Source organism: Leptosomus discolor, chromosome 6 (genome assembly GCF_034619465.1).
Source record: "Leptosomus discolor isolate bLepDis1 chromosome 6, bLepDis1.hap2, whole genome shotgun sequence".
NCBI lineage: Eukaryota > Metazoa > Chordata > Aves > Leptosomiformes > Leptosomidae > Leptosomus > Leptosomus discolor.
In genome coordinates this window covers 42,679,175-42,696,939 of record NC_141396.1, presented here as the reverse complement: position 1 = coordinate 42,696,939, position 17,765 = coordinate 42,679,175, and the positions used below count along the sequence as shown (strand labels likewise).

At 39.9% G+C, this 17,765-nt stretch overlaps 1 protein-coding gene across 2 annotated transcripts in view; it reads left to right on the top strand.

Annotated features, from left to right (window-relative positions):
* CDK14 (cyclin dependent kinase 14) overlaps positions 1-17,765 on the top strand; it is a 269,013-nt gene that overhangs the window by 5,218 nt on the left and 246,030 nt on the right. The window contains exon 2 of one of the 2 annotated variants that reach the window (XM_086466595.1): positions 840-871. The exons of the other annotated variant lie outside the window; for it this stretch is intronic. Coding sequence (XP_086322721.1) covers positions 840-871 — 32 coding nt within the window. The remainder of the gene's footprint in view (positions 1-839; positions 872-17,765) is intronic. 2 annotated transcript variants of the gene reach the window in all.

The following is a 17,765-nucleotide window of genomic DNA, read 5'->3' as shown; positions in this document are numbered from 1 at the left end:
AATTTAACCTGAAAAGAAATAGCTCAATCATCAATGCGATGGTTTGTTGTATTTTAGCTCCTCAAGAGAAGGGAATGAAGCGCACTCTCAGGTCACAGCGCAGGACGCAGTCCCTGGCTGGTCTGGTTGTAGTGTACAGAGAAAAGGAACCAGTCTCGTACCTTCAGACTGCCACAGTTCAATGGAGATTTGGAGAAATTAATTTTCTTTACATTTCAATAAATGTACCCAGTACGCTAAAGGGAAAATTTTCATCAGCTTAATCTTTGCTACAACTTCAGAACTGTTCATGTTTTTGTTTTCTTGCTTTACAAGTCCACATGAGTTCTGTAGTTTTCTTCTTCCTTGTCTGTTGATCAATGGCTAGTTAAAAGACAGAAATCTCTTCTGCTTTGGAGGAAGTGATGTTGTAAAAAAACATAAAAAAGAAAAAAAAAAGTAAAAATAAAGGTTTAGTGCTTGGCAAAATGAATACATGGTTAGGTGTTTATTATACTTCTCCTTTTTGAAGTTCAGTTGGGCTCTTCATAGGATATTTTCACACTCACTAGGAATTAAAACAATAAAAAAACCAAACTTGTGAACTGTTATTTTCTTTAACCTGAGAGGATAATATTTTTCATAAATATGTAAATTTACTTTCTTGGAAACACGCTGTGCAGTCTTACATTCCATTTACAGCTTCAGATTCGAGTATAAGATTGTTACTCATGCCAGCCTGTTCTTTCCTATTATAACAGGAAAATGCTGCTCTGTTTTTCTCTCTTCTGATGTTAGTTGCTTTGTGCCCATTGAAATGAACTACAGATAACTATTTCTTTTTTCCTTTTATTTTAAAGCCTTGAAGAAAGAAGATAGCAGCTTTGATGAGGTAGGTTAAATATCTTTGTACCTTACGTAGTCCACGTATATCTTAGTGTTTCTCACTAGTGCTAAAAGCAGCCCATAGATAGTAGGTGTGCATATGTGTTAATACGTGCATATTGCTTGAACATATTTTCATTTTCCAAGTAACTACCAGATGAATTTGTTGGTTGAAGGCTCTGAATGGAATGCTTGGGTTTTTTGGAATATAACAAAACTGAATCTTTTATGAAAAGTGGTCATTTAAAAATGCTCCATGCAGAGGAATGTTGTGTGCAGAGAAAATACTTTATAGAACTTTACCCACATTAATTCTCATCATTGTAGACCTGTACTGTAACAGACAGTGAAAAAACATCACTCCTGAGAGAACACGTTATGTAAAGTGCTGCTGCATTGGCTTCATGCTGAATATGTCAACTGAGAGACATGCTTCGTATGAAATAAAAACATCAACCAAACCCACAAACCCAGCAGCTAGCTGTACTGTAAAACTGATACTTTATTAATCAGTGAAATCAGTTTGTAGTCCGGACCTATCTGTGATACATGTGTTAATTTGTAAAATACACTGCTCGTGATTTGTGCTTGCTTTTCCTTAGGGCAGGATTTGCGAGGTCCAGGTCAGTGCGAGCTGTCCTGCAGATGAGGTGTAGGTCCTGGTGTGACGACTCGTTATGTTGTAGTCAGTGCTTGCCTTGTGCTTCTCTCTGCCACTGTGGCTGGAAGCAAATGGTAGTATTTTCATGTGTTGATGTTACACTTCCGGCATTTCTGTGTTTTCTTCTTCATTGCATGCTGTAAGCTTGAATTCCTGGCTGATTACAGTGAGATAGCTGCTGTGTAGTGCCAGATTCTAGAATAAATAAATTATGATGTAATGCCCTTGATACTGGATGAAATCAGCCTTAATCTCTTTCTAAACAGATCTCACTGAGTTTTACACCCTTCTGCTCAAGTTCAGTAACAGTGATATAAATGTTTTGCACTTTCCTGACGTGTCACAGAGAGCTGAAACTCAGCTCGACCCCTCTCGGGTCTGGAGTGAAGGTCCTGGGGTCAGACTCTGTTTTCAGGAACTCCTGTGGGATCACACAGTGGTCCCAACTACTGTGTTTCTCTTGTAACACTGGTAGAACTTGATTCCTTGTAGAAGTTAGACCGGTGTGAATATGTGGTTGGGAAACTGAATCCTCATTTTACAAATCTGATCTTATTCAGAACTTTCTTCTGAAGGCTGCAGTGGTGGATCTGTGTAATGACCTACCCAGTAAGTACCTTGTATTAAGTTTGATGTAGAAATTGAAAGGATCTGTTAAAAAATGCTGTCTTATGAAGATGAGAATTTTTCTGTCCCCTCCCTTTACCCAGGATTGTTTATCTACAGGTCATATGTGTTTTCTTTAAACCTGGCTTTCTGTTCGAAGAGGAGACAACTTGAGGAAATTTTAGTTTAAATTCAGGGAGTTTGGAGAAACAAAAAATCTTTCAAATATGTTTTTAGTGGAATCTGACAGATTGTTATGTGAGCTACTGCAGAGGCAGTAAGAGAAGGCTAGAGGGAAGGGTGCACAAAAGGATTTTCTTCCATCTCCTGTAAATAGGGAAGAGCTTGATGTGACATTAGCATCAGTTGGTTCCACAGTTTTAGGTGATGCTTCTTAGAAGAAAGAAGTGTGCTGAGATGTTATGTTGTCCTTGTTATCTCTTCAAACTCAACGCAATTCTTTTTGTTCTTGGCAATTATCTAGCCTAAAGTGTGAATCAGAGAGTGGGATGTACCGCACATCTCTTAATTCCTTTCTTTTCAAACATCCTTCAAATCGATAGATAAAACAGTCTTCAGTAACAATAGTGTACTTGATTGTAATGACACATGTGTCTGAGGGAGCCAGTATCTGCGAGTAGAGGAGTGGGCACAGTTGTTGGCCTCAGAAGGCTACCTTGAAAAACACTACTAAGACCATACCAGGATATAAAAGGAAAGCAATCGAACAAACAGCATGTTCTCCCTATACAGTTAGTGACAAGATACACTTTCTCCTTTCATGGTGCTGAAAGATGCTGTGTGTCTCTTCCCAGTGTGCTTCCTCTTTCCTGGAAGGGGGTTGGCCTGTGAAGTGGAGCTTGAAGAAGTAGCAGTGAACTTGCAGGGAAGGACTCTGTGCTCCTGAGACCTCGACAGAGGAGGAGGACTCATGTTTTAGCCTTTCCAGTTGTGACCAGAGCACCAGTAGCAGAAGCTAGCCAGCAGGGACCTGAAATCTCCAGGGGTGGAGGGAAAGTGGGAGGGAGAAGACGATGACCTTTCTAAAGCTGCAAGGTCTGGGTTTGCAGCCGAGTTAGTTGTCGGATTATTCTGCACATTGGGGGCCCTACATCAGGAGCTTGTTTGTCCTTCAGGAATTGAGGAGGAGAAATGAGCTCCTTCATGGATGTTACTATACCTACTTTAGCCTTCATGCAGTAGCTTGGAGATATACAGCACTGCAGGAAGTGGTCTGTCTTTGAAGAGAAACAACTAAAAATTAAGATATCAAACCTGATAGGAAAGCGTACCACACAATTGCTTTCTGTGGGTTATTAAATTAATCCCTCTAGTAAGTTGGGACCAAAAGAATCAGGAACAGCAAAGCCTATAAATAAGTTGCATGTCAGAAAATACTTTTAATTGTTCCAGAAGTGTTTTAGGGATCTTTGTGGTGTGTTTAGTTCTGCCTGTAAGCTCAAAGCACAGCAATAGCATGAAGGAGTAGTGTAGGATACTTTTTTGGTATCTGCTGTTGCATTGCTTTGATTAAATTTTGAATGAAAAAACTTTTCTGTAGATGCTGCTGGCCTTTACTTCAGTCCATGAGAACATTTGAATTAATCCATTTAAAACCATTGATTGCCTGTTTACCTGTTTAAGATCTTAGGACATCTTGCAGAGACTCGGGTGAATAAATGAGTAGGGTAGAGACCACTTCTTCGTAGTCTTTCATTCAAAGCAGCAAAGTAATAATGCCTTTTTTTTTTTTTTTTTTTTTGAACCGTAGCCTTTTCCTTTTTGTCATACCAGTGTTTACTGGTCACGTTGTGAGAACTGGAACATGGACCTGCTGCAGTACCTACTGAAATCAGCAGGAAGATTCTCAGTGTTTTCCAGTGGTTTGTGGACTGCTTCCCTCTATCATGAAATGTCATGATTTGGAGATGGGGTACCAGGCTGTTCTTGCGTGTTTTCAAAGTTTATTTAAGCGAGAGAGAGTAAGGCATCTTCTTTTTTTTGTCCTGGAGTTGTTATTTGCTCTCTGAAGAGGGCAAACTGCAAAAAAAGAGCAAAAAGAGTTACCCTCCTTTTCAAACCAACCTAAATTTCAGTCTCTGAGTGTAGGTTCTGGCACAGAAAGCATCTGTTTCATTCTTTTAGGCAAAGCACTGATTATCTACTCTGGATACCAAGATAGGGGATAAACACCTCCGAGGAGTAGCGCTATATGCAAAGAGCAGTCTATAAACAAATGTTTGGCCCTTGAGTGAACGTTTTATTTGTGCTCCGGTAGTTTCTTAAACTTTAGAATAGTAACTTCCAACTGTACAGGATTGCTTTAGTGTCTTTGGACTGTTTGTGTCATGAGAACTGTAGAACTTAATCCACTCTGTCTTATAATGGTGGAACTATTTTCTTTTTCACTCAAATGAGTGCAGTCATGGTCGATAACATGTGACTGAACTGCAGCTTATTTCTTGGAATGACAGTGTTGATGTTGTGACTAGCCTCATCACAAGACTGGTAACCTGTTCCTTTGGTTAGCTGCTTGCTGTTAGGATTTATTTCTAAATTACTTTCAGTCGGTCTTGAGCTGTTGGTTCTCATCTTTCTGTTGTTAGTCGTTTCTCTAAGCACTTAAATCATGGTTTAAGGCCTTCAGTCATATGTATGCACACTAGATAAATTAGTAGCAATGTCATAATGACATCAAAACAAAATAATCTTAAGACTCAAAATCAATATGAATTGCTGTGATTATTGCTTCTTACGTGGTCGGTTGTATTGCTGTTGTTTAGCTGTATTTTAGTGTTACTTTTGCCCAATGTCAAGAGCACCTTTATTTTTTTAAGACCACCTTCCTTAGGAAATTAGGATACTGTGTCCCTCCTGCATACGTAATACTTTCTGACTCTGCCCAGTAACTTTGAAGCTGGCCGATACTAGACGCCTGGATGCTTGGGGAAAAAGCAGGTGAGCTGGCTGTGGGATAGAGATAAGAATCTGCTCTGATGGACAAGCTGGAATGCAAGTTCTTGTGAATATAGGAAACTCTGGTTGGAGGTGTTACGAATCCTCGAACCTCATGAAAATCCTTAATACTCATCTACTCCTTACTATGTTTAGAGTGTCCAACTCTGAGAAGCCAAATTTCATTTATTTCACTGATGGAACAACCTCAGAAGTGCAAGTGTGTGAAAGGGGAGAGAGTTTTGCCAAGTTACTTCTGATTCTGCAATGTGCTTGCTCTCACAGTGTCTCCCTCTCTCAACACTCTCCCTGCCAAAACAAAAAGGCTGCTCCGAGGGGTGTTACCATGAAAAATGTCTTGGTTTAAAGGACACCTGTCTCTGAACCAGAACTCTTGTGTAGAGAATCATAGAATATTTTGAATTTGAAGAGTTAAAGGGCAGGGGGTAGCTGGAAAAAAAGTAGAGCTCTGTAAAGAATGAAGAAGAGGAATTTGAATGCCATAATGCATGAGGCACATAATATACTAAATATCATTTGTGCATTTTTATTTATAGTAAGTAGCTGGAGAGAGAAGTGCATGTAGGAAGTATAGTATCTTTACCTTCTCCTCCTGCAGGAGAGGCACTGGATTATGGGAGATGGAGGAGAGAAATCTAGCCCTCTTGAGACTCAGTGCTTGTAGGATCTTGGAATAAACATTGATTATTTCACTTCTGGGAGACTTAAAAGTGTGTGACAGACTTAGGGAAGAGCCTGTGATACAAAGGATTTTGGAAGCCTGCTTGTTGTCCCTCCTTCTTGGGGGCGGTAGTTCTTTATTGATCTAGATAAAATCATTACAAGCAGTGGCTGAGCTGTCTGCTTCTTGATGAATTTGTATTTAGGAAGCAGGAGGCTGGTGACTGCTGAACTGCTCTATGTTGTGATGGGTGGTACATTGTGATGGAGAATTTCCAGAAAGGTGGTTAGAGTAAGCATTGAATGCATAATGTTTATGAATGGCCTGAATACTTTTGGGGGTGTTACCAGTGCTGAGAACTTGGGTTTGACTTAGGGTGTATGACGACTTTGATGCAGTTCTCGTCTGCTTAATGCTGGGACAAACAGGTAGTGTGTGGTTGTGAGTTGTGTAATGTGAGTGAAGGTTGATGGGAAAGAGATCTAGGAAGTAATGCCAGAAAAATAAAAGAAACTACAACAGAATTTGGAAAACAAATGTAGTATAGGTATCAAAGCAGTTTCTAAATAATACCAGGGAACTGGGTTACAAAATCTTCATGTGGTGGTTTGTTACTTTGCTGAATGTGTACAAAGGTGGTCAAGTGTCTTGAGAAACGTGTCCTTTCAGATGTATGTCACAAAGCAAATGAGAGGAAACATAATTTCAGTCAGAAGATAACAACTCAATATTGGAAGTTACTGCTTGTGAAGTGTTACTTGAGACGTGACACAGGCAGATTTTTTGGGGGGGAAAGAGGGAGGTAGAAGCTCAACAATGTAATCTGGTGCCTCCTGCAGTAAGCCCATCGTCATTTGTGCAGTCCTTGGATTCACAAGGTCTTTGTGTGTCAAGAGATTTTTCTAGTCTGCCACCTTTGGAAGGTAAGATGGACGGGGATGATGGTGTCTCATGTCAGCCTTTCTATTACTGAGGCGATTTCCCAGGAGGTGGGTTTGTGTTCCTGCCTCTCTTAAATCCACTTCTTCGTCCCCCCAGTATTGTTCACTTGCACTACTGAGGATCTGGTGACAGCCCAGTGGTTCCCTAGCAGCAGATGGCTTAGACATCAGCTTGCCCAATGTGGTTACTGGTCTCTGGTGCCACGTGCCGTGTCTTTGAGGCCATTCCAACAAACTGTGAATCTGAATTGTGTTGCTAGTTCTGTGTAGGACTGGTGTGTGATACTAGTGTGTGTGTGTGTGTGTGTGTGTGTAGCAGAATAGTGCCAGCACTTCAGGTCTGACAAAGCCATTCTCAGCTCCTTAAAGGGAATAATTGTTTCCTCTAGATAAGGACTGGTAATGTTATCAGCAAATGTGCTTCAAGTGAGTCTGAGAAAGGAGAGCATGGATGCAAGAGAGCAAATACCGCCTTTGTGCTCGAGTGTTCTTATTGGATCAGCTGTGGGACAGCTGTGCCTTTCATTCATCTGTAAAAATGCTGGTTTGTGAAACTTCAGTGCCTTAAAAAAACCCAACTCTTGGTCAGCCTTGCTTAATTTCTCAGAGAATTATGAATATTTATATGGTGACTAGGGATTTCTGTCACTTCCTTGTGCTGTGTTGCACATGGAAGAAAGTTGGGTTCTAGAAGACGTGAAATGCTTCAGAACCAGTCTAGGTGACCATGATGCAAGCTAGTAAGTAGTTGAGCAGGAAAGCCAGCAAGAAAAACTGACTGCAGAATGGCTGCTCTGTTATGTCTGGTTTCAAGGCTTTGAAGCAAAATCTGAGACAATGTGGAAGGTTTTGAGATTTACTTGGCAGTGATTTTTTTTTTTTAGTCATTCAAAACAGGAATTGTTCTTAATGTTGGGGGATAAACCTGAGCCTTAGGAGACCAAAATTTGAGAACCTTTCTGTTGTGGCTGGGGAAGAGTTTTAATCTCCAAGCATCCCTTAAATCTGTTGAGTGGTAGTGGTTTGGCTTTTTGCCCCAGCCATCAATGCCCCAGCACATTCAATTGTGTGTTCTTCTGCCTCGTGTGTTTGGTGACAGTGCATCCATTTACCTTTCAGAAAGTGTATATTATTTTCATGGGGTAAGAAAAACGGTTAAGTCAACTGTGAAACTGCTTACTCCCCTTCTCGGCCCTCTGTTCTTTTTGTGATTCTGTGATGGAGGAAGGGTTCATGTTACTAGTTAATAGGTATGTGTCCTTTGCTTAATTTTTCTTTGAAAGTGGATGGAGCAAAGGAGCAGAACTTGACACAAGTCAGAACTTGCGAAGATCTGGCCAAAACACTCACATGTAAAACTCTCTTCTGATCCTCAGACAAGTGTTTTAGCTATCAGAGAAGCATTGCAAAATGAAGATGAATTTCCAGGCCTACTTCTCTCACTTGTGCGTGTGTATTTTGTGTTGGATGTTTCTGTTGATCAGATGAGAGAATATATGCATTCCAGAGATGTGGAGTCTGAATACAAACTATTATTATTTCGATAGAGTATGCTTACATGTAAATCCTGCTGTTTATTTTCTTGGGATATATGGGATATAGTAATATATTGGTAGATTAAGTAGAGTAGAGTAACAAAACACAGTACGTTATGTATGGGATCAGTAGCTTTTTGTTCTTGATCCTGCTGGGCAATCTCCCAGTTGTGAGGCAAGAAATAATCGTGTGACTTCCTCAATAGGTCTGTTTCTTCTGTCTTCTTTGTACTTAGATTTTATTGCCTTTTTTTTTTCTTTCTTCCAAGCCACACTACTAACAGACATATGACTATATTTAAATCTTCTTCTCATGAAAGGATCTAAATGAAAATTATTTCTGTCTACTTTTTAGCTTTCCTGAGAAATTCTGCATATATGATGCCTCATCTGTTATGTGTCACAATATCACTGACAACCATATATTTGCAGGATCCCAGCCACAGTAATCAAGGTTCTGAGTCAATTGACATCTCTTGCTATTTATTTGAAAGCAATAAGAAAAGGAGATTGCAGGCTATGACTAGTTTATTTAAACAAAATGGATTTTATGTGCACAAAACAATGTCATTTTGATGATATTAAGGCCTAAAGAAATTGTCAGTGTCTTCCACCTCTTTCTCTGTATATTCTGGAATTTGTTTATCTCTTTTCCCTCCCAGCAAAGCTTTCTGCTTTGATGTCAGTTGAGTCATAGTCCTGTTAGTACTTCTTTTGTTCTTTTCAAGTATGGCAATTCTCCTTATCAAGTTTGAAAATTAAAATTTGAGTATTACAGGTTACTTAACGGTGAAAGATTGGCACTCATTTAGTAAGTAAAAATAAGAGTGAATGCTGCTGAAAACTTAACGGTAAATGACTGAGGCAATGCCACTGAGAGAGCACATAGTGCATTATCACCAATTCCAAGTAACAACTGGAATTATTTTGTTTGGGCTTTCCTGAGATAGTTACTTAACCTGAGTTAAGTTTCTCGGTAGGATCCAGGTGTTCACCTTTTTCAGTGTTAAGAAATAAAGGCAACGTTAGTAGTTTCAGAAGCTAATCACTGCTGTGCTGTCCCAGGAAAAGCAGTAGCTTACAATATTTTTCCTGCTGCCATGTGCTCAGCAGGGCTTTTCTTTGTGTGTGAACTTCTTCTTAGTCTGATAGCTGACATATACAAAAAGGTGTTCTTCCGTAACATACATGTTTGAGGAGTCTTCCTGTTTCTTTTAGTGAGAGTAAAATTAATTTCTTGTTACCAGTGGATTCTTACTTGTACGCAATCACACTCACCACTGTTTTGTTTTAATGGATCTTTGTCTTCCTCTTCCTTCACTGAAACTGCACATTCAGACTCAGGCACAGGCTGTGGCCACAGTGATTCTGAAATTGTACCTGAGGCTGGCTTTGTGCTGCTCTTGAACTTGTTTTCTGACTTCCGTCTTCAAAATTTGACACTCTGAAGGAATTTGAGGTCACTTGCTGTGATTAGTTAGGTCAGATATGCCCTTCAGCTTTGAAATCTGGAAGACTTTCTCTTATCCCAAGTATGTTGCAAGAAGTAGTGCAGAGGCTATGATGTGTATTTTGGTTCATGTTATTTTTCTACAGTTAATACCCGCTCAGATGAAGCATTTTTCCCCACTGTATTGTTAGGCAGTTACAGAAAGCAGTTAGAATAAGAAGGTGTTGAAATTCATATACAGCTTAATCAGTGTTCCCTTGTTTTTATCTCTGTCTCACCATTAACGTACGATGATTGTTGTATTCTGACAGAGAACAAGATTTTCACATGTTATTTTTTGGAAGACCTTCTATTTAGTTTGGTGGTTGGTTGGTTGGTTTTTTTGAGGTTTTGGTTGGTTTTTTTTTTTTTTTTTGGAAACCAGCTGCATGGACCCCTGTGGGACTGGTTTGTCCAGCCTCTCCTCTATCTTTTGGAATTGGTTGTCCTCGTATTATAACAGTTCCTGTTTTCATTTTAGTTATTTCCCTTTATTCAGTGACTGCATCATGGTGTCAGTAGCTATCAGTTGACTCTTAGGCACAGATGCAGCACTTTGATTTCTTCTTTTTTTCCCCTGTTTTGTGCCTGTTTTCATTTATAGCTTAGTCTCAGTGTAATTATCTATATTCACCATTTATCTTTCTTGTTTGTCTTACTAAGCTGGTATTGTTTCCATGTCCGTGGTGACAAGGATGCACTGAAGTCCTTGCCAGTTGTTGAGGCAGGTGCAGGGGGCATGAGTGTGCAGCTGTGGTGGGAGCTGATGTCCTGGGAGGAGTGGACAGGGAGAGAAGGGAGCACCCGTGGGCTTGTGGGGCTGCCAGGCACCGGTAGGAGCGATGGCAAGTGGGGTTTAGTGGCTTTCATTTATTTGTTGGCCTTCTAAACAGCCAGACTTACAAACAATCTCCAATCTGCTCTGCTTTGCTGATGCCAATTACTGATGCAGTTTTGCAGTTAAAATAGCAATCTACACTTGCTCAAAAAAAGTGAAGTTCTTTAGCTTATTCATGCAAAGAACAATGCTCGTTCCATTTGTCAGATTTATTATCGTTCTTACCATGCTTTGGCTTGTTTAGATATGAGGAGTCTCTCATGACTGCAGGTTTGCTCAATTTGGAGGGAAACCAAAAAGTTTTTCATTTAAAAAAAGTAAAAGGCAAAAAGAAAAAGAAGCTATGATTTATCTTGGCTCCTCATGCACAGAGAGGAACCAGATAGAAACAGGATGTTTGTTACAGGCATCTGCTGCTGACCTTGGAGATGCACAGAATTCCAGAAACTAGGGAACAGCATCTGGAGAAATACTTGAGGTTTTTTAGTTAGTTAGTTAGTTATTAGTGTGGTGTGGCTCAGTTAAATGTGATGTGTCTGACCATCATCAAATCACAACAGAAGCTCAGAGAAGGTGAAGGGATATGCCTAACTTGCTTGCCCTTCGAAAAGGCATGCTGTAGCACTTTAAGAATTTTTCTGTTGAAATCAGTAAGAAAATGCTATTTTTGTCATTGAAAGTAAGTTTGCAGTAACTAAGCAGTTACGAGTTAGATTAAGTATTTTTTGTATCTTGGGAATAGGTCTTTTCAGTGGTGTGGAGGGAATGCTTAGTGATGCATTTTATATGGACATTAAAACAATGGGTTCAAACTATGAGCTTTAACAAAGTGATGATATTCAACAAAATGCTATTTCAAAAGTAAAAATATTAAATTACTGTTATGAAAAAAAGTTCTGGCATATTTGAACAAATACTGTCAGGGAACCTGGGGCTTTTTTCTGAAAGTTCTGTCTTCTGCATTGATGTCAGCAAAGTTCTAATTGAGATGCTCTGGTAGGTTTATTGCCAGCACTAATGATTTCATCATTCCAGAAGTGGGGTGGAAATGATGTAGATTTTTACAGTCAAAGTGATGCTTCATTTTGGTGTCACCAGTAAAGCTTCAGGGAGTACACCTATGTGAATCTATGCCCACAGGACCTAGCAGAGCTTGTGAGTATATTTAATACCTACTGATGAGGAGGTGAGCCCAAGAGGTGATTTCACGAGGCTGCTGGGGTTCAGTGGCGATGCAATACTTTGGAGCAGATGTGCTATTGTGAGTGGATCCTCATCTTGGAAACCTATGTGAATTTGGTTTATTTTGTTGTTAAAGTTTGGAAGAATGCCATGGCTATCTTCCTTGCTCAGCTTCTGTCTCTTGTGAAAAATGTTAGAGAGAAGGCCTCTTGTAAAAGGAAGGCAAGAAGTAGAAACTGTAATTCTTTTTTTCTTTTGCCAAAGAACATAAATGGAATTGGAGATACTCAGTGGGAATATATTAATTATACTCTGAATTTGCTTCTTAGTCTTCTTCAAAATTTCAAATGTAGGTGTTAAATCAGGCAGAGATTAGCCTAAACTTTCTTGAGTCACAGCCACAGGACTGTAGAAGTTGCACTGATGGTCTGTCAGCAGTGGTACAAGCCACACTGAGAGGCAACAACATGCTGAATAAATCCCATGTCATCCACCACAGCCTTTAACTGGGTACAAGATTAAATTCTGCATGGGGAAAAAAAAGGAGATTTGATCTCTAAGTCCAGGCAACACCGTTTCCTAAAACTTGCTATGCTAGGGGCTGACCAGCTTGGCAGAAAAGAACCTGGGGGTCCTGAGGGACAGCCAGTTGAACATGAGCCACCCGCGTACCCTTGCTGCAGAGGCAGGTAATGGTGTCCTGGGCTGTGTTAGGAGGAGTGTTGCCAGCAGATCGGGGGAGGGGATCCTTCCCCTCCACTCAGTACTGGTGAGGCCACACCTGCAGTACTGTGTCCAGTTCTGGGCTTCCCAGTACAAGAGAGACATGGACATACTGGAGAGAGTCTAGAGGAGAGCCACAAAGGCCATTAAGGGACTGGAGCACTGCTCCTATGAGGACAGGCTGAGAGAGCTGGGACTGTTCAGCCTGGAGAAGAGAAGGCTCCAGGGGATCTTAGCAATGTCTATAAATGCCTGAAGGGAGGATGTACAGAAGATGGAGCCAGGCTGTTTTCACTGGTGCCCAATGACAAGACCAGAGGCAATGGGCACAAACTGGATCACAGGAGGTTCCCTCTGAACATCAGGAAACATGTTTTTACTGTGAGGGTGACCAAGCGCTGGCACAGGTTGCCCAATAAGGTTGTCGAGTTACCGTCTCTGGAGATATTCAGAAGCCATCTGGACAACCTACCCATCCTGTGCAACATGATTTAGGTAGCCATGCTTGAGCATGTGGTTTGACCAGATGATCTCCAGAGGTGCCTTCCAACCTCTGCTGCTCTGTGATTTATTAACATTATTGCAGGCTGCTTTCTTTCTGCAATCTGTTCGAAGCTTTTTGCATTGCTTGTGTCACAAGCAGTTGACTTATTGTTGGTTTTGTCCTATATGAACACACCAGTAATATTTGAAGTGTTTCTGTAAGGAGAGGTGATTTGCTTCATATGTAATTCCATACAGTACATTGCAAATACTTGTGGTCAAAGTTCTATAAAGACTGTAAGAGGTACTGTTTCAAACCACTTGTTTATAAAAGCTTAGAAGAAATCCAGATATGAAGATTGTCTAGAAACATCTGTAATAAAAAGCTCATCTTTAGAAGCTCATTGCTGTTCATGGCTCATCTGCCAAGGAGCTCTGGAGAAGTCCTGTTTCTTTTCCTCCCCAAACACTGACACTTTGCATTCCAGAGAAGGCAACACAGAGCTTATTGCTGGGGTTTAAATTTTTTTCCTCGTACAGAAATCTGTAACTTTGTCTCTTATCTCCTGTTTTCATGAGGAATTAAAAAAAAAAGGAGCTCTCGTGCTGTTTGTTTTTATTAAAATAGCATAACATTTGTGTTTCAGTTTCCCCCTTCCCTGCTCTTCCACAAGTTTAGTTTCAAAAGCAAGAAGCGCTGAGGGAGCAACCTGTAGATGGAAACCACCTGTTTTATGAAACTCTAAAGGAACTACATGTTTCCCACAGAAATTAAGCTTCCTTTGCCTGGAATTATTCCCTTGTAGCAAAGTTGTGCAGCCATTTTGGGGGTCCTGATTGATTTATCTGGAAAGAGGAAACATTTGCTGCCAAAAGCATGCGAGCAAAAGTAAGCTTTGTCAAATGAAGGAAATTCTGCACCATGGCTTGAGTTTTCCCTTTAAAAAGGACACTAATAAAGTTGGGGGAAGGACTGCGTTAGAGAAAAGTGAAGAACTTTTCTGTGTCTTGATAAGTAGTGTTTTTAGGCAGTAGGGTGGGAGGGGAGATGAGATACTGATTTTAATGTGTGGCTCTTCCTCCATAAACCTAGGGGAAGGGGAAATATCCCATCACACTTACTACCTGCAGTGTGCGTTTGTTTTCCTTTGTTTTCTCATTTAGTTATTCTTCAGAATAGATATGTTTTGACCTTTTTTTAAATACACAGAGTGGAGTTATGTGGAGCAAGTCCAGGCTAGTTGAAACCTCTCAATTCTTGATCTAAAGTGTGGCCTTTAAGTGCTTTTCATGGTGAATTGCTCTGCTTGTGGGCTTGTTCCTGAAATGTTTCCAGTTCTGGAATTGGCATTAGCATTAAGAAATACCACGTGGAAAAAATAGCTGGGGAACCAAAGTCTGACCAGAACTACTCATTTCATCTTACGGGCTGTCAACAGGACATGGTTGTAATTCTGGCTTTAACACTTTGGAGTTTAACCCTTGATTTCTAGGAAGGCGTCCATGAGTTAATGATGATGATAATAGGGCTGTATTCTTAATTTGAAAAGGCTATGTTGTACCTATAACTTTTTTTTCTGCTTATGCATAAAGCTGCCATCAACATCAACATAGCACAGCTGAGTGGCCTTTATTTTTGAAAGTGTGGCATACCTGTATTTCAGTTTTCCGACCAAGATTGGCATGTGATCACATATTTTACCCCTTTTTTTTTACGCCAAGTTTACACTTTAAGGGGTAAAGTGCCTTATATTAGCTTGCGTTTGTGTGGAGTTGCCCCTTGCATGCCCTCGTTACGGAGTTGCTGCTACCATTTTGGAATAGCAGGATGGTGTCCATACTGCAAACTTGTTTAAGGTCCCTTTCAACGCAAACCATTCTATGACTTTGTGACTCTATGTAATTAATTATCTCCTGGAGAGGGTTTGCTCCCAAACTAGCTAATTACTGTGTAAAATACTAAAAAATTAATCCCAAAACCCATCATGAAAAATCAGCTATGGGTTAGTGAACTGTGGTGATTGAAACAGATTTTTTTTTTTTTGTGTGTGTGTGTGTGTCTTAATAGCTAAAGTTAACAACTGAGACCAATGATAAAGGGCAAAACAAAACTCCAGTGTTGAGGTGCATTTTGGCATTTCTAGTTAGAGCCCTGTGCTGTGCCACTAAAAATACCATAAAGCTCTCACTAGAATTAGTGTGAGCTATAAGCCTATTGATACTCTTATTACTCTGGATTGATTTAAAAAGAGATTATTGCTTACTTTTTTTTTTAGAGTGACTTAGGAAGATCTAGGCAGGGCCTAAGTATTAGAATCCTCAAATTCATCATTGCCTACCTTTTCTGTTATCCCTCTTTAATCTTCTGCTGTGGCTGTTGTTTTTCTCCCCTTTCAAGGGATCTTTTCTAGATCTCTTGAATTTGATCACAAAAATACATTTCAGAAACCTACTGGTCTGATAGCCTAGATGGGGTCAGCAGTTTAAGTACCTTTTAATAAACAGTTCACTGTGTATTTCTCAATTGGATTTGTATTATTGGTAACTGAAGTAGATTTTAGTATTTGGTTCCTAAATTCTTAGTAAAGTTTTTGCAAAGCATGAGTGCACTCTGCTTTGTGCACCGAGAGCCTCACTGGCTTCCAGGGAAATAGATGAACATGTCAAAAATCTGAGTACTTGTAGAATCAAAAGCCATGATTTGTAAAATGGTACTTAATAAGAAAAATGGGCAGAACCTAGTAATTTTCTTGTTGAAAACAATGGTTGTTGCTCAGGTAAATGTTAGCAGCATTGGCTGATTGCTGACAAGAGGTGTAGAAGTGATTAACAAGATGATGTACAAATCATGTCATATTTTTTTTTTTGTCCCTTGTGACTGCAGCAGGCATATAAACTAGACTTTCAAGTTTCTCATTTTTTTTTGGAAGATAAAAAGTGTGTTACAGAAAACTTGGGAGAGAAAATTAAAATTCTTCATACTTCAGTTTTCCTTATGAAGTCTCTGTGTAATGCTGCTTCAGCCTAACTGGTACCTATTTCTTTTACAGTGTTTAAGTGAAGCTTTGATGCATGCATAGGTACCTCCCCCTGTCATTTCTTTCCTTGCTCCTAAATCCTGTTATGTTATGTTATGCTTTAATATGAACACATAAACTCTTCTTTAGGCTTGTTCTCAGAAAACAAGTTTTCTAACTCTTTCTGCATAAGTCTTTCACTATATATAATGACTGGTTTTAAGAAAGTGTGTGTGTAAGAAGTAACTAAGGACATCAGAAATATTCATAGCATGACTTTCAGTCTTTAAAGGTAATGAATTAGAAACACAAGTCTGTTTTCAAATATAAGTGAAAATTCGGTATCGATTCTAAGCCTATTCAAACCAGTTTTATCTAAAAATGAGTGCAAGTATAGAATAAATTAATTGCTATCTCTAAAATTAGATATTCAAACTAGATGTTATGCAGGTTAGGTCTTCACTTGCTCATTTAGTCCTGTATCTGTAACACGTATTGTATATAAACTTTAACAACTTTAACTGATACAAATGATTTCCTTCATGTTAACCATAGGGATTTGGGAGGGGAAGCTGGCAGCTGTGTTGCTAGTGTATTCTCAGGTTTTATAGATAGTGGACTTGCTGCCCTGCTCCTTCTTTGGTTTTAACTTGAGGCTTTGAAGGGATTGGGGAGGTCACAGCAGAGGAAGTCAAGGGTGTTTCTTCATTTGCATGTCTTTACAGAAGGGGTCACCATCATCGTCTTTGCTCTCTGTTTGGTAATCTGTCGGGGTACCTTCTGGAGTCCCCCTTGCTAGAACTGGAGAGCCCAAGTAGGGCAGTTATGGGGGTATGGCACTGGCATATTGTAAGGAGAAATCCAATACACTGGGATTGTTATGCCTGGAAAAGACTACCAAGAGGAAATACGAGAGATACGCAAAACTATGAATGATGTGGATGAAGTGAGGAAAAAAAAAAAAAAAATTGGAAGGAGGGAAAGTCCGTTCAAAGGTGCCTTCCAACCCCTACCATTCTGTAAAGCTTTCTGTGGAGAGCTTGACTGAGTTGATCTTGTTGCCTCGTGTTGCTGTCTCTGCCTTCCTGCAGTAAAGGTGCTCCAGGGCTGTTTTTGAGGGTAAAAGCCTTCACAGGGCTTGGGGCGGGGGCAATTTTTTCCCACGATTTGAGGGAGTGAAGCATGTCTGGGCAACAGAGCAGATGTTGGAGGAGGGGACAAATGAAAATCATCTGGAGGTGACTCTCACTGGAAGGGTATGTGCACTCTCTCAACAGAAACCACAGAGTATCAGAGAAAGCATACCAGGCTGAGTGGCTTCATCAGTATTGGCATTCTTATGTTTGGGTTTTATTGCTCAGAGCTAGGGACATGTAAAAATTGCAACAGCATGGTAACGTTTCTTAGGGATAATTTTGTTAAACAATACTAATTCTGCTGGCAAAACTCCATGCGTAGTCATAGCTTTGTATTGGTTCATGTTTTGCAGTTCATGATCTATCTTACTCAGATGCCTGGCATAAATGAAGAGAAGAAAATACTTCTTTTTGCTGAAATGAGTTGTCCCTTAGAAGTCCTTTATCTGGTCTCTAGAGTACTGGCAAATCCATTGTAGAATAGCCTGGAGCCAAGAAAGGAGAATGAAGAGAAGAACATTGAAGAAAAACTGGAGTATAGGGAAGGCACCTGGGTGTTTTTTCTTACATAGGATTCAAAATGTGACTTCATTCTCTAGAGATTTTACAAACTTCATAAAAATGCTAATGAAAAGCAAGTGTTTTATTATGAA